Consider the following 16,193-nt stretch of genomic DNA (forward strand, 5'->3'; position numbering starts at 1 on the left):
TGAAATGTTTTATCCTCTGACACATTAGAGTGTCAAAGTGCTGCTCTATTTCTGAGGCTGATAATGAACAACCTTCCTGATTACACCTTTGTAAAATTCAGCCTTGCAAGTTCCTCCCTTTCCCTTTTCTATGGCCTGGTATAGACCTAATGCAGAAGTTTAATCTATCAAAATAGCAATGCACCAATACTTTCTGTAACCATAACCATTAGAAGAGGACTTAATGTGGGTTAGAGTTGGTTTCAGCATCACCATCAGTTTGTCATAACCACATCAGCTTGAACAAAGCACTTGTCCTTGACTTGATGTCAAGCTGAGCCTAAAAAGCCTTCACACAAGCAGACTGATTCCAGTGTTCTGAAGCACAGGTTCACAAAGAACAGACACTGGCCTCAGCCTCAGGCTCAAACTACCAAAACCTGCAGTTAGGGGTATGTAATGGGCTTTACAGCCTCGTGGTGCTCGCTTTGGCATTGCTAAAGCTTAAAAGTGAAGTGGTGGCTTAAGAAATAGAGCTGCGGGTTGTCCACTAGACAGAAGCTCTATGGTTCAATGCCTGGCTCCTCCGGTCTGAATGAAGTTCTTGAGACCCTGAGGCCCACATTGTGTTGTTTAAATAAGTGAGATCAACGTGTATTGTCTTGCAACAAGTATTAATTGAAGTCAATTTAGTAAACTAATAATGTAACAGTATTCACAGACAATTTTGATGAAATACATATGAAGAAAATGTTTTTAAAAGTTATTTGTAAGACATTTTTGCAGACAAAATAGTTCCAATATTATATGACATCTTGCAAACACATACTTTTACAATCTCTGCATGCAGATATATTGTCGAGTAACGTATTTTTACAGTTTTTTGCAGTGAATTGACACACACAGAGACACACACTGTGTGATGCAATAGCCAGAAATAGCTTTGGGATGGCTGCTGTCCTGTAGCTATTAATACTTAGCTTTTCTGAGGTCATTGGTTGCACACACAGCACCCTGCCCAACTCTCTCTCATTCTCACTTTAACTACCTCTTTTTTGCTTTGGGTGTGTGAGTGTGGGGGTCATACCAAATTGTATGATTCAGACTTTTTTTGGGCAACCAGATGTATAAAAAAATAAACACCAAAATGGCTGAAGTCCTAATAAAGGGCAATTATCTCCAAAGTGGGTTGGTTGTTTCCTGTGGTTTCCCTTTCCTGCCTCTAGGTGAACAGTTACTCTTTGTGTGTGTGTGTGTGTGTGTGTGTGTGTGTTTGTGTGTGTGTGTGTGTGTGTGTGTGTGTGTGTGTGTGTGTGTGTGTGTGTGTGTGTTTGTGTGTGTGTGTGTGTGTGTGTGTGTGTGTGTGTGTGTGTGTGTGTGTGTGCGTGTGCGTGTCTGTGTGAGTAGTGTGTGTGTGGAAAAGACAAGAATTGCATAATTGGATTGGATTGTGAAGCTGTTGAGAAATTAGCATTGGCTTTGTCAGCGGCTGCCACTAGAGCCATGATAGTATGACGGTTGGGCGGAAATAAAACAGACAAACTATAGCTAATAAATTCCATCCAGTATATAAAGTATACCAGGAGCTACAATGTAATTGAGTAATTTAGCTTTTTAGAGGTGAACATTCTCTTGAAAATCTCTAAATGGCCAATACCCACATAGAAATTGGAAGAATGCTCAGTGATGAAAAAATAAGTAAAAATAAGTCTAGTTAGGAGTGGAAGTAATGCATTTAAAATGTGCAAAAGTAATAAGAGAATCCAAAATAAAAGTAAAAATACTATAATTAATAATAAAGCAGTGATCTGTTGTTGTTGTAGATTCGTGCAGTAGTGAGGCCTCACCTGGTCTGTGCATGAAGTGGAAGTCAACCTGAGAAGCTCAACTTGAACAGGACATCCAGAGTGGGACAGAGAGACAGCTCACGTTCAAAGTAAAAGTTCAGGAGGCCGGAGGTTTGATTTGATTAATGAGTAATGAGTGACCCTTACTCCTTGTGCTAGGTGATGGGAACAATATATAATTTATTTGATCACCGAATATAGTATAGAAGGTTTTGCATGAATTTTCAGAATTATATTAAATTAAATGTGTCCCGCACTGTGATTCTTGTAAGGCGTCAGAAGAGAAGGTTGGAAACTACTGGGTTTATACCAATATATGTGGTGTGGCCTTGTGGGTAGAGTTGACGTTCTCCAACAACAAGGTCGGCGGTTTGAACCCCACTCTTCCCCATCTGCACGCCAAAATGTCCTTGGCAAGATACTGAACCCCTCAATTTGGCAGGGCTTCATCCACCTATTATTTGCACAATATCTTATAATATGTAAATAAAAAAAATTAAATTAAATTAAATTAATGTGCGCAGAAGTATATTGCGCAGGATTAATTTAATTTAATTTAACACATTTAAAAAAATATATATTTTATATTTTTTATATATTTTTTTTACAATTTGTTTGCCAACAAAAATATGTAATCATATGATACAAGGATACAATTTAAAGATGTCTGTAAACATGTGGGAGTAGAAGAACAAAAGGAATCATGGGAGCAGTGAGATGAGATAATTAACTTTATTTGTTATTTAGTTGTTTAGTATATCAAATCCAATCTTCCAAAAATAACTAAAGTAATCATAAAAAGATAGTGGAGTGATAAGTTCAATATTTATCTTTGTAGTGGAAAACTTTTTTTGAAAAAGTAAAATTTGTAAGTACCTCCTGACTGTAGAGAAGATGAAAAATGTAGTTTCTTTCCATAACTCCTCTTCTCTCTTCTTTCCTTTACTTATCTTTCTCTCCATCCCTCCTTTCCTCCTCTCAGTAGCTTCATCTCTCCCTCCCTATTACAAGCTAGCTGGGGAAGAACACAACAAGAAACCAACATCGGGTGTGACGGTTTCTCCAAAATAAAGTGCCTACATATGAGTTCCGCGTTAGCCCGTTTTATTTTGAAGCTGCTACCAGGAAGTGTCGCTGCAGACAGTGTGTGGGTGCTGACGCGGGTCGCCCCCCGCTGCACTCCCCGGTCTCCGCTGTGGATTTACATGCTCTGATTTCCGTGGGAGTGGGAAGTTGGAGAGGAGGAAGTTTGGAGAGGAGGTGGCGGAGCCTTTCAGGAGCCGAGGACCCAGGCGGCCACAGCGCAACTTCACAGCTCCACACCCGGCCTACGCTGCCAGCGGACCGCCGTCTGACGGGCCACTTCTCTGGGGCTGTTCCTCGCCTCTGTCCCGCCGACTCCGGAGCCGGGAGTGGGAGCCCTGTTGTTTCCCCCCCCGGGAGAAGTCGGGAAGCAGCTCGAGTGTAGCCCGGGTGGAAGGGCTGTGGCCATGGCCGGGGGAGGCGGTGCTGGAGGCGGGGTGGTGTCTCCGCTGGGGCCCGCGCCGCCGCTGTGGTACCACCGGGACCTGAGTCGAGCCGCGGCCGAGGAGCTGCTCGCCCGGGCCGGGAGGGACGGCAGCTTCCTGGTGCGGGACAGCGAGAGCGTCACCGGGGCTTACGCTCTGTGCGTACTGTAAGTAACTCTCCAACGCAGGAAAACACACACGCTTTATGGTCTCCAACGTGAGGGAGTGTGTGTGTGTGTGTGTGTGTGTGTGTGTGTGTGCGGCCCCATTTTGCTTTGTGTACCAGGAAAAGTCCCTGCCAACGTGTTGCTGGAAACGACATTTTAAAGTTTTAACAGTGAGCACACGCTCGTTCCTAGAGTCCAAAGTCCCCCCCCCCCCCCCCCTACTAGCATGGGCATGATTCTGTCCAAGTTGTCCTGTGTCTCGTACAAAGACACTCACAGGATCAGATCAACATGCACCAGTGGAACCCGGAGTAAACAAGCCCAGCTCATTTGTTTACTTTCCCCTGGAAGTCAGATAGAGGGTGGGTGGAGGGGGGGGAGGGACAGTGGGTCTGCCCCAGATCAGGAGCTCCTGCCCGGGCTCGGAGCTCCAGGGCCTGTCCCTGTCTGTCTGCTCAGTCCGATGTGGTCGCCTGCAGGGCTGTATTTTTATGTATTTCCAGGGCTCTGTGCTGCAGTCAGCCTGCATCAAAGTGACTGCTGGTGGAGGTAAATAGAAAGCATCTGATGGTTTTTAATTTAAGGGCTCCTTCCACAAAGTGCACAGGGTGAAGCAGCTGACTGAGTATTATCTTCCCAGACACAACATACATCCTCAAAATAACAATGTGAATGAGAGGCCAGGGTGCATCCTCCCTGCTAAACAGAAGAGAGGAAACGCTTTGCCGCCAATCATCTCCAGGACAGTTTAGCCACAAACACATAGAACACAATGTAAAAGGCACGCGTATACAAAAACTAGCCCACTTGATGAAACAAAACAAGGAAGAGATATTAAAAGGTAATGCAGTCGTCAATACAGAATCGTTCCTGCTTACTGCCGATCGAAAGTTGCAAGACAAGTTTCGAACATTATGTGACCATTTAGTAAGTATGTGACCATTTCCACTCACAGTCTGTGAGAAGACAGCCTCAACTGTGTTAAAGTCTCTGTCGAATGCTCTTCACTGTACGGTGTAGTGCTGGCATATAAAGACATATAGAATAGAGAGAGAGTGAGTATCAGGCCAAGTGTCACATGTTGAATGTGCAAACTCTAGCAAACGCTTGCGATGATTCACATTCGACTCCCACACACAGTTAAACAGATGCAGCAGATACAAAAGCCGATGCGGCCATGTGACCCAGTGCTCTGACATTGACTCGACCTACATCCCCCCCATCTGACAGCTCACCCCATGCTGAGCTCAGTGTATATGTGCACATCAGCGTCACATGCTTTATTTACCGTGGGTGAATATGCAAAATATATAATAACAGGCCAAAATTAGTATTTGATGAGAAAGTATTTTGATAATTGCGATACAAGTTCAGTCGCATAAAAGCATAAAATGGTAAATACATACTCTTCCATTGTGTTGATGTGTTGCACTTCATTAGTTTTACATTATTGGTTTGACAAAGCGAGATATTCTCAGTTCACGCGCTCTTTTGACATTCTGTACATTAAATGATTGTCGTGTAACATTGCTGTTTACTACATTTCTCTTGTCATGTGCAAAACCCCCCAAGTACAATATGTCTGCCATACATTAATCTACTGGTCTATTAAAGTTACACAGTCAAAGATAATAACACTAGGGACAAAATATTACTTTTCAGTCACAGCTGGATGCGTTGCTAACTCAGTACGTTGCTCTCTGACCAGCAACATTCCACACGTCCATGCATCATCCCTTCTCCGGATTTGCTCCCGCCTCCACCTCTCCCTTCCTTTTACCCTTTCACCTTTCACTTCACTGACTTGGCCTGATCTCAGAAGGTTTTTCGTCACAATGAATGAAACTTTTCTTGGACAGATGTTTGTGAAATGGTGCTTCATGATCAAAGTTGGTGTTTTTGTAGGTTTTTCCTCACTGTGACATAACATGTCACAAAGAAAACAGAATGGGCATCTTTACTGTTTACTCTCATTCCAAAAATAATTAATACTGCTTGAATACTGTGTTCTTATTAATTTAATCGCTGGATTCCTGGTTAGATTATGGAAGCCATGGAGCAGGATTATGGTTCTAATAGGGAAACTGAAACTGAACATTCATTATTCCTCTGTAACACTCATCATTTCCCATAATCCCTGTCATTGATTCTACTGTAGTACTCATGAGTTTTTATCGGTGGTGTAAAGAGATACACAAAGAAAGAAACAAATAAATGGTTTGGATTTTAATATTAAAATGGAAAATTTTGATTGTGATAATGTCCTAAATAGAAGTGTATGTATAAAGTTGTATACATGCAGATTCTAAATGAGTCTGTTTGAGTGAACTTACAGACGTCTATGAGGCTGTGGTTAAAGACTGATCTGCTCATGACACAGATAAAGTCCAAGCAGAAGTCAATGATATTAATTATGTTGGCTAAATGCGTGGCTAAAAACAAAACCGAAAAATATTTCCATGAAGTCAAATGTGAATCACCAGAGTCTTGAAAAGGTTCCAGACGGATGGATGGCAGACGGTCTTTAGTCAGAGCCTCAGTCCTGCTTCCTGGGTGCTAAGGGCTGATGTGACATCTCCTTTATCTCCTGAGCCATTTAGCTTCCTCACTCCACTGTCTAAGAAAACAAAGTAAAAAACTCAACCTGAAATCTCACTGTAACTGTTGTAGACAAATTGTCAAACTATGTAACATATTCAGATATAACTTCACTATGTTTTCTGTTGAGTGCAGTCAGATGATCTCTGCAAGCAGGTGCGTTGCAACAGAGTAGGCAAAGCGGGCAATTTCCTGTTGCCTCCAAGAACCTCAAGAACACCAGGTTTAAAGCAACGACAATTTTCTTTGATTCACTTTGCTCAGGAGACTGCTCTGACTCCATGGTTGGAAACCTCCTAAGGAGACCTCATGCCCAAAATTGTACTGGTTTGGTTGAAGACTACACTAACTGTGTGCCAATTCAGGGGCTGCTTCCTTGGGAGGACGCTGTCTACGCGGTCACAATGGAGGCAGACTCTGTGGTCCACGTAGACCGCGAAGACCGAAATGAATGCGACGATCTGGTCCACAGAGCACTTACATGATCGGTGTCACTAGCTTGTCCTGCTGTTATCACTGTCGCCTAGTAACAGAGCTGCAGTTGGACATGACAACAAAGTTTTAAGGTCCCATGGTTTTTTAACATGTGCACTGTTCGGTTGAATTGAAGTGTGAAAATAGCTTGTCACCGAAGCCCAATGAAGTCAGTTTGGTTTGATGTAGGAACATCCAACGTCAGTTTTGACTGGGACCCCCAAGTCCCTTGAAATGCTCCTGTTTATAAGAATGCACTGTGGAAGCTCATCACGTCAACAAGACGATTTAGCATGGAAACTATAGTCAAGTTATACTGCTCTTCCAGGTGACTTGTTTTAGGACCTTGCCCACTACTCAACAGGATGATCAGTTTTGACCTGAACACGGCACTAGACATGGCTTCTTTCTTTTTGAGCGTGTCCTCGTGACTCACATACACAGACATATGTACTTCTGTTTTGAGGGCTTTGGAGGGACCAGTGTGTTTAGGAAGTGTTTCCACTCTACTGCTGTCTGAGAATAGAAGATGCTGGCACAGCAGTGGGACAGACTCCCGGTCACTTTGTTTGTTGGCCTTTGCCTTTCACTTCCTCTATCTGTAAATGTTAGTCTGTAGATGTTTGGAGTTCAGAATTCTATGGTAATTCTCTCACCTTTTTTAGGAAGTGACTGGGACTGCTTTGCAATGAAAAGTACGATAATTATAGCTCATCGGTTTGTTTAGTTGTGTGTGAGGGGTGTTTGATATTTATAAAACTCAAATAGTTGCAGGTATTACATCCTCAATAATTATTTGCATTTGAAACCACTGAAAATCACTGCTGTAGCACAAAAAATGTGTTACTTATAGAACCACTTTAACAATGTGTGACGCTGCAAATGTCACCGTACAGCGATGTACATAGAACATCTATTTGCTCAACATTTATCAGCTTTTGTGCGAGTTGTGAGAGGATGTTTGGATTCAGATGTGCAGCATTTACACTACGCTTATGCTAACTATCATGAAGAAAGAAATCCCTCTCTTTTGTAAATAGGATTATTGAGATATTATTGTTACCCATGCCATTTATGTTGGCTGTCTCCTGTCAGTGGTAGGACTGAACTGACCTGCTACACAAAGTTGACAACAGGGCGGCCTATGAGGCAGGAAATATACCTGGTGATTGGAAAATCCGTATTGAGTTTGTGTGTATTATTGGATGAGACCGAATGCAAGAAGGCAGCACTCTAACTGGACAGAGGCAGGCAGTGGGGCAGTCATTACCCTCAACACAGGCCATTGTTGACATTACACACACACTCACACTCAGTATGCCTTGGGTCTCTGTCTATCCCATAATAAACCCCTCTTTCTCTATCTCCAGCTCCCTTCCCTGTTAAAACTTTGCTGATACTGAAACAATAGTATTTATTTCCCAGACCCACAGACAATCCCATCAACTGCCAACAGGAAGACCAACCCCCCCCCCCCAACACACACACACACACAAACACACACACACACACACACACACACACACACACACACACACACACACACACACACACACCGATCCACACAAAGATACACTCAAACACACTGCTCTCCACTGTGTATGGATCCTGTGCCACTGCACCCACAATGCACTGTGTTTAAAATGTGACAGGATTAAATATGGATATAGTTTCACAGGCCAGATAGACAAAGGAACAGTTCATCTCACTGAAGCTGTTTATAGACGGACAAGAAAGCCAGGCACAACTATTTATCAAGTTTATACTGTCAGTGTGGCCAACTGCAATATACATTATGTATGGAACTCATGCTGGCTCAGCTCACATTGGAAACCTATATTCAGTGTGTCCTGGTGGTTTAGCCAAGTATCGTTTAACTCCGTCGCCTGTTCTATCAGGTCAAAGCGGTGATGCCAAATTAAGAAAACACCTGAAAACTGGTCATCCAACAGGTTTTGGCAACGGCTCCACTACAGCTGGAATTATTAAGAAGCATAAAAACATATTTGCCCTCAGTGAGGAAGTGGAACAAAGGTTAAATGCAGTGCGAGCAGATTTTAACACTTTCCTGGAAACAGTTTTAAATTGTTACATTTTGTAGTTGTTGATGCACTAATTAATGTTGATCCACCCATTATATTTGATGTGGTGCTGGTTTATAATAATATTAATGCTAATGATAAACTTTAGCTGTGTGGCACCTTTCTTAAAGTTACAAAGTGCTAAAACAGAAAGAAAATATAGAGATTAAGCAGACAGAAATCAAAACAAGAGAAAGATAAAGACCATCAGTTCATAAAAGAAATGGGGAATAAAATGAAGTTACACACATGAATAGAACACAATATAATATGTCAAATATTCATAAACACTTAAACATTAAAAGAGGGTTTTAAACAGGAATGTTTTAAGTTGATTCACTATGCCAGTCCCAGAGGTGTGAGTGACTTCTCCTAACATAAACAACTCATTTAAATGTGCTCAAGACAAATTAATATAGCTTCTGGTGAAGTTGATTCAGTCCAGTCAAAGGCTACTGTAATGCAATAGTACCAGTATTTGTTCTTGAGGAATATAACTTTCATATTTTATTCCAGTTCATGTTTTAGTTCCTGTAAGATACTGACCTGGAAAGACCGGAAAAAAACAGCTGAGTGGACGAGGCAGGATGAAGGGCTGGATTTACCCTTCCACCCATTTATGTTGTGCACACACACACACATGTAAATAAGCAGAGATGAAAGCGTTACCGAGGACTTTTGCATAGTCTGCCAATCTAACTCCAACACATCTTAATAGACGCACGGCTGTGACACACACACACACACACACACACACACACACACACACACACACACACACACACACACACACATTCACCAACATACATCAACCACAACGTTTGCTTGGCAAATTGGATATTTTGTGTCCACTGAACAGGCACGAAGTGCAGACAGAGAAATCATTACTCTCCAGCTGTTGCCTCAGGCATGTTGTCACGGCTGTGCGATCTCAAATCACAATGTCAGAGCATTGATCTGTGATTGGCTATTAAAAAAAAGCTTGTGGATCAACCAGCAGTCAATTCACACTGAAGTTTGAAGGGCAGCTCTCGACTGAGAGAAACATTATAAATTCTGGAAGACATTCAAGAAAGGTTTTGATGGATAAATAAGATAAATCAAGGCAACTACACAATGTTGCACACTAGCTTCAGCTCTGTTGTGCTCTACTGTATCATGCTACTGTAAGGATAAAGCCCGCTCACAACTGTGACGGACAGCAACAGGTTGAAGCTGCCTGCAGCGTCTAAACCCCCCCATGCTCATACACACACTCCCACGCAAATCCACTGAGGTCAAGTACAAGAGTGTGTGTGTGTGTGTGTGCTTTTTTTAATCGAACAATAATCTGAATATTGTGTTTTCTTCCTCTCTCACTTCTCCCTCCCTCTTTTTCACTACACTTCCTCCTACTTTCCATCCATCCATCATCCCTGATGTCCACCCTTGCCTTGTTTCTTCCTCTGCAGCTTTCAGAAGCACGTCCACACGTACAGAGTCCTCCCAGACGAAGAGGGGTTTCTGGCTGTACAGGTACAAAGAAGACATACACACTCACAAATTCAGTTAAATATACACACACACACACACACACACACACACACACACACACACACACACACACACACACACACACACACACACACACAAACTCACACAGGCAGTCGACTGAGGTAAAGTGTGTGTACATGTGTGCAGCAAAACCTGTATTTGCTTCAGTAGCAGCTGGCAGGCAGAGATGCTTTTGTTGGCGCTGAGCTCTCTAACTCACTCGCTCGCTAACACACACACACACACATACACACACACACACACACACACACACACACACACACCAACAGCAGCCTCTTTGTGCCTTGTGCTCAACAGCTGTGAAGTCCTCACCACCTCCAGCCACACTCGCACATACACACACACACAGACTCACATGCACACACACAGACTCACATGTACACACACAAAGACTCACACAACATACGACACGACATCATGCTTCTCCAGACTGTCTGTGTGGCCATTACAGAATCCTGTGACAGTTTAAATGTCTAATTTTGCTTCCTGTTGCAAATTTGTTTGCAGGCCCTGTTCACTGGAACTGTTCTTCCTGGTTGGAGTTATGTTTAGACAGTTGGGTAGTGTTTGCTTACACAACACAACAATGTAGAACAATCAGGGCCACCAGGGATTTTAATAAGAGACTACTCGTAGTCCAGCAGTTTGGATGTAATTGTTATGTTGAAAAATAACTTGCAACACTTCTCTCCCTCTCTCTCTCTCTCTCTCCCTCTCTCCCTCAGACGTCTCAGGGCGTGCAGCCTAAGCGATTTAAGACATTACCAGAGTTGGTGTTGTTGTACCTGCAGCCAAGTCAGGGTCTGGTCACCACGCTGCTGTACACTGTGGACCGAGAGGAAACAGCTGTCAGTGACGAGAGAGACTATTCAGGTATCTTTAAAGCCCCCCCACTCACATGGTCTCAGTGGCCTCCTTGTCCTCCCATGTTAACGCTCTGTTTTCTGTCATTGGCAGATGGGGAGGATGAGAAGCCCCCCCTTCCCCCTCGCTCTGCCTCCACCTCCTCTGCTCCTGGACCAGACACACCTACAGACAGGTACAAAGTTTCCGGCTTTCAGAGAGGCACTGAAGCCCTGAAATTGTCCTAAACATTTTTTTAAGGGCTTTTATGTGAGAACGCAAATGTCTGAATCCTTTGCCCTGCACATTTTCTTGGAACTTTTCCTGCCACCCCCCTAGTAGAATGTTCGGAATATGTCTGAGTAAACCAATGTGAGAATACAGCTTGAAAATGTTCATAACATTCACTGCAATCAATGGACACGAAACTGAATACAACCCTAAAAGAAGACAAATATCTCAGGATGAAAAAAAGGTGGGCGACGAAGATGTCAACTTGGAAGTAGAAGTGAGATTCGAGAGCTTTTGACGATAATACAGACTGTGTTGATGTCCTGTAAACAAACACATGTAATTCCCACTGCGGAATTCAAACGTCATATCCTTCCTTCAGCATGCTCTACCTAAGCACCATTCCCGCTCTGAATTATTTTCCTGTTGTTTTGAACATGTGTAACACTGTGCATTCTTAATATGGGATAGGCAAACTCCGGAAAAATGTACAGACCCCATTTCCCAGATATTTTAAGGAGTTTGATTTAATTCACACCAACCATATACTAGTGCTGGAAGTCAAATCACCCACAGAGCTTCTAAAACCATTATGTTAACCATATTTGAAACATACACGGACACACACATCCACTCAAACACAAAGAATATGATCATATCACACAAGAAGGAGAGGTTTCATTGATGACATGAACACTTAACACACACTTTAAGTGTCAGTCGCTTTCTCTGTATTTTTCACAACATGCATACATTGTTACAGATAAATATCAAACCAAATATACACTGACATTTATTAGCAGCACACACACACACATACACACACCTTAATATCCTGTGTTGTGCCCCCTTTTGTCAACATATAATGTAGGAGGAAAGCCACATCCTGTTGAAATTGCTCACAGATGATGCTAGGCTTATTGAAGTGGTTAATGTTGTTTGTGTGCATGTGTGTGTGTTTTTTTGTGAGCTGTATTTGAAGATAAAAAGTTCACTGATTAATAGTTTCGATAAGGTGTCATGGAGAGAGGCGTAAATTCTGACATTTTTCTTATTATCCTATCTTATTCTTACGACATAAGATTTATTTAGTACAAAATCACTAGTGAGGGAACAAGATATCGATTTGTCTTTTGCAGTTGTGACTTTTAACAGTCTGCTTGTTTGCATGAAGCCACATTGTTGTCCATATTTAAGGATCATAGATTCAAAGATTTGTAAATGCAATAGCTGAAGATTTAGTTTGAAGAGGTTAACTTATTCTCCTTTACTTGCTCTCATGATTTATTTTGTGTGTGTAGGTGTTACTGTGTGTCCATGTCTGTATGTGGCAGGGCAGACAAGTCAGACTCACTGGTTTAGAGGAAGTGTGTGTTTGTAAAAATCCTGACAGCACAGATTTAATGCTCACAGACACACAGACTCTATCTCTGTCTCTCAACAATTTTCTATTACGGAGGGTGTACTTTTTATATATTAACTGATATGTTGAAGGTCAATGTGTGACTTGGCAGTGATATCACAACAGTAAGAAAGAACTGACAAGAAACCACCAAACAAGAAAATAAACCCTCATAACACACCCAATGAGCCCTAGAAAACTTTAGATGGCACTTAGAAATATTAAATTTGAAAGAAAATAAAGACTATTACAGTTCCTAGATCACTGACACCACAGGACCTGGCTGTATAAAATGTGCAGTCCAACGTCAAACCACAACGACGTTGTTTTCCTTTGCTTGCACAGTATTCTGTACACTTTGTGCGTTGTGTAATCATGTGCGTTTTACAATGGTCACAAGTGCTCTTTTTATTTTGTTTTAGCACTCCAGCTGCTAATGGCCTGAGCACCATCTCCCATGAGTACCTGAAGGGCAGCTATGCTTTGGACCTGGAGGCTGTCAAACAGGGAGCCTCCTCCCTGCCTCACCTCAACAAGACACTAGTGGCCTCCTGCAAACGACTTAATGGGTAAAACAGACACAACAGCACACGTCTTTTGCTCATCATAATGTTGACAACTACAGTGGCTCTCAGTAGAGTGCACACCTTCGCCAAGGCCCAACACGCATACATCCACATACAACAAACTATTCTTTGAGAAATCAATGAAAATATAAAAAAAAAGAACTATCTTGCATTGTTAAAGATAGTGAAATAAATTTCCAGGATCCAAACCAAAATGTAATGGGTCCTCCCTGGGGTCATGCTCCACCGTTAAACATCATTTCATGGAAATCGGTCGAGAAGTTTTTGCAAAATCTTGCTAACTAGAAAATAAACAAAGATGAAAAAAATAACCTCCTCGGGGGATATAATAAAATATGAACAAAATGTAAATGAATCATATGATTATTCGTTACCTGTTGTTGGTTAAACTTCGACATGCACACTTAAATATAGTAAATATCAGTTTCCCTGCACATAGATCAGAAGGAAGAGGAAGACATGACTTTGAGAGGCATTTTGAGACGACTCAACTGTGAATCTCTTTCTGTTTCGTCACTAGTGAGGTGGACAAAGTTTTGTCTGGTCTGGAGATTCTGTCTAAAGTCTTCGATCAGCAGAGCGCCTTCATGGTCTCCAAGATGATCCAGCAGGTACAACTCTTTACCTCTTTGGATGCACCCTTGTGTTTCCATCATTCTGTCAACACCGTTAGTTTAACTATGTCTGAACAGTGTCTTGAATATGAACCATAAAACATACAAATCTATTGTGTCATATAATTTTAGTTTAAGTAGTTGCTACAGATGTGGAACCTGCCTGTTGTTATAGTCACTGAACAGGTCTGTGCTAGTCTTTAAGCCCTTTTTTGCATTCCTGCTGTACACAGACCTCCCACCACCAATCTGAGAGCATTACCCATACTGACGAATAACAAATATGATCAACATCTAAACCATATGCCGTTTAAGTTGTAAAATTTGACCTCTAATCACGCCCAGTATTGCTCTCTTTCGATGTTATGTTTATCACTAAGTCCATTTTTTAGATTATAGTTAGATATGTGATATAATGTCCTTAAGTAAGAAGTAAACACTTTTGTATATGTCTTGGTAAATAGTAACACTCCTTGTATACAGAGCAGGCAGCCATATTAAATAAGACTTTCAGACAAAATATAATTTTTCTCGAGGGTCTTCTGGGATCATCTGTTGTTTAATAGTCACACACACCACACGGATACTTTAGAAATGATAGGTTTGATTAGAAAAGGATTTATTTACACACGGATAGACAGTCTAAAACACAGCCTGTAAGACGCTGTGTAATTGTGAGCTGTCGGTGTTTGCTGTGCAGATTCACATGCTATACTATTTAGCCTGAGTGAAATGCATCATTAATTCCCCAGATTCTATACAATAAATACTATATTTTCTCTAAAATCAGTCTACTTAAATCATTTTGTTCCTTTCAAACTATACAGCCGACACGGATTCTAACGCTTAGTTGTTTCCACATCAGTCAGTGAATCAGGGTGGAGACCAGGAGTTGGAGAACCTTGTGACCAAGCTGGCCATTCTCAAAGACCTGCTGTCCTCTATAGAGAAGAAGGTACACACATCCAGTCCTGTGTACGCCTGCACCCTCACACATGATCTCTCTTTCTCTTTATGTGCATTTTGTTTGGTTTGTCTCCTTTTCTACTCTGTCTCTCTCACACACACAAGTAGACAGACACGCAGCTGTTTGTTGGAGGTGGTCAAAGGCGTGTGCGTGTGTGTGTGTGAAAGTGTGTGAGAGTGTGAGGTTGAAAGTGTGTGTGTGAAAGTGTTTGTGTTTGTTTTATCCTCAAAAAATCCAGATGAGAGAGAAACTATTTGATTTCTAAAACAGTTAACTTCACCAATTAGACTTTTTTAGTTAATTTCATTTTTTTTACAAGTACAGCTTGACCAGCTTTGACATGTTAATAGATCCAACTGTTTCTTGTTGGACTTTGAGGGAGGTCTTTAGCTGCCTGGACAGGAAATGGCCTCGGTGCAATCAAGCTACTGTGTGTGTCTTGACTCCTGCGACGTCACCGGCTTATTTTCTCTGCTCCTGTTAGATCACACTCAGGAAATGGGAAACTGTTTCCTTGTTGACACCACCTCTGCAGTTGAAAACAATACAGTGTATCTCTTTGTCTTTTTTTTTTATTCATTTCTCTCTTCCTTCTTCCATTTGTTCCATTATATCCCCCCTTCAGGCTCTGAAAGCTCTCCAGGACATGAGTTTGTCTTCTCCAACCTCCCCCACTCCTCTGTCCATGCGTCACAGCAAAGCAATCCCTGTGCAGGCCTTCGAGGTATGGTTGCACACATGTACATAACCACCCACACACTTACACACACTTATTTCTAGTGTAAGTTCCTCTGGGGGTGGTGGAGTTCAGTATCAGGACAGCAGTGATGATACTGCAAGAATTCTTTATGTTTTTGTTCATCAGCAGTTACAGGGTTTCTGTGGGGTCATAAAAGTTTAAAATTCAGCAATAAAGAACTTTAGGCCTTAAAAAATATTTAAAGATGCTAAAATATGTTGTACCAGAGTCTTAAATATGTTTAGGAAGGTATTAATTATATCCATATTCTACTTGTGCTGATAAATAAAGAGCACGCTGTGAAAAAAAAATTTCTCGGTACAATCTTGCTGCCGTAGTTTGTTAAAAAACGTGGTTTTTCGAGGATAATTCTTTTATCGGCTAATTCAGGTTATCTTCAATTATGGGGGAAGGGGAAGTAATTCCGGGACTCTGATTTTCCTTCATATCCTTCTTAATTGACTTAGGTCTTAAATATCATTAATTTTGGACTTAAAAAGTCTTAAATTGAACTTGGTAAAACCTGCAGATACCTGTCGTTGTTAAGACATTCACAAGCCGCAGAGCCAAGTGCCCCTTTTGGACATTCATGCGCTGCTCTA

General features: G+C 41.8%; 1 protein-coding gene across 1 annotated transcript in view; it reads left to right on the forward strand.

Annotated features, from left to right (window-relative positions):
• Window positions 1-2,984: 2,984 nt before the first annotated feature.
• Window positions 2,985-16,193, forward strand: part of inppl1a (inositol polyphosphate phosphatase-like 1a) — a 25,663-nt gene continuing 12,454 nt past the window's right edge. The window contains exons 1-8 of the mRNA XM_061072712.1: window positions 2,985-3,501; window positions 10,106-10,169; window positions 10,934-11,081; window positions 11,166-11,247; window positions 13,107-13,253; window positions 13,792-13,882; window positions 14,751-14,840; window positions 15,478-15,576. Coding sequence (XP_060928695.1) covers window positions 3,317-3,501; window positions 10,106-10,169; window positions 10,934-11,081; window positions 11,166-11,247; window positions 13,107-13,253; window positions 13,792-13,882; window positions 14,751-14,840; window positions 15,478-15,576 — 906 coding nt within the window. The 5' untranslated portion in view covers window positions 2,985-3,316. The remainder of the gene's footprint in view (window positions 3,502-10,105; window positions 10,170-10,933; window positions 11,082-11,165; window positions 11,248-13,106; window positions 13,254-13,791; window positions 13,883-14,750; window positions 14,841-15,477; window positions 15,577-16,193) is intronic.

This window comes from Limanda limanda, chromosome 6, assembly GCF_963576545.1.
Source record: "Limanda limanda chromosome 6, fLimLim1.1, whole genome shotgun sequence".
In the NCBI taxonomy this organism is placed as follows: Eukaryota; Metazoa; Chordata; class Actinopteri; order Pleuronectiformes; family Pleuronectidae; genus Limanda; species Limanda limanda.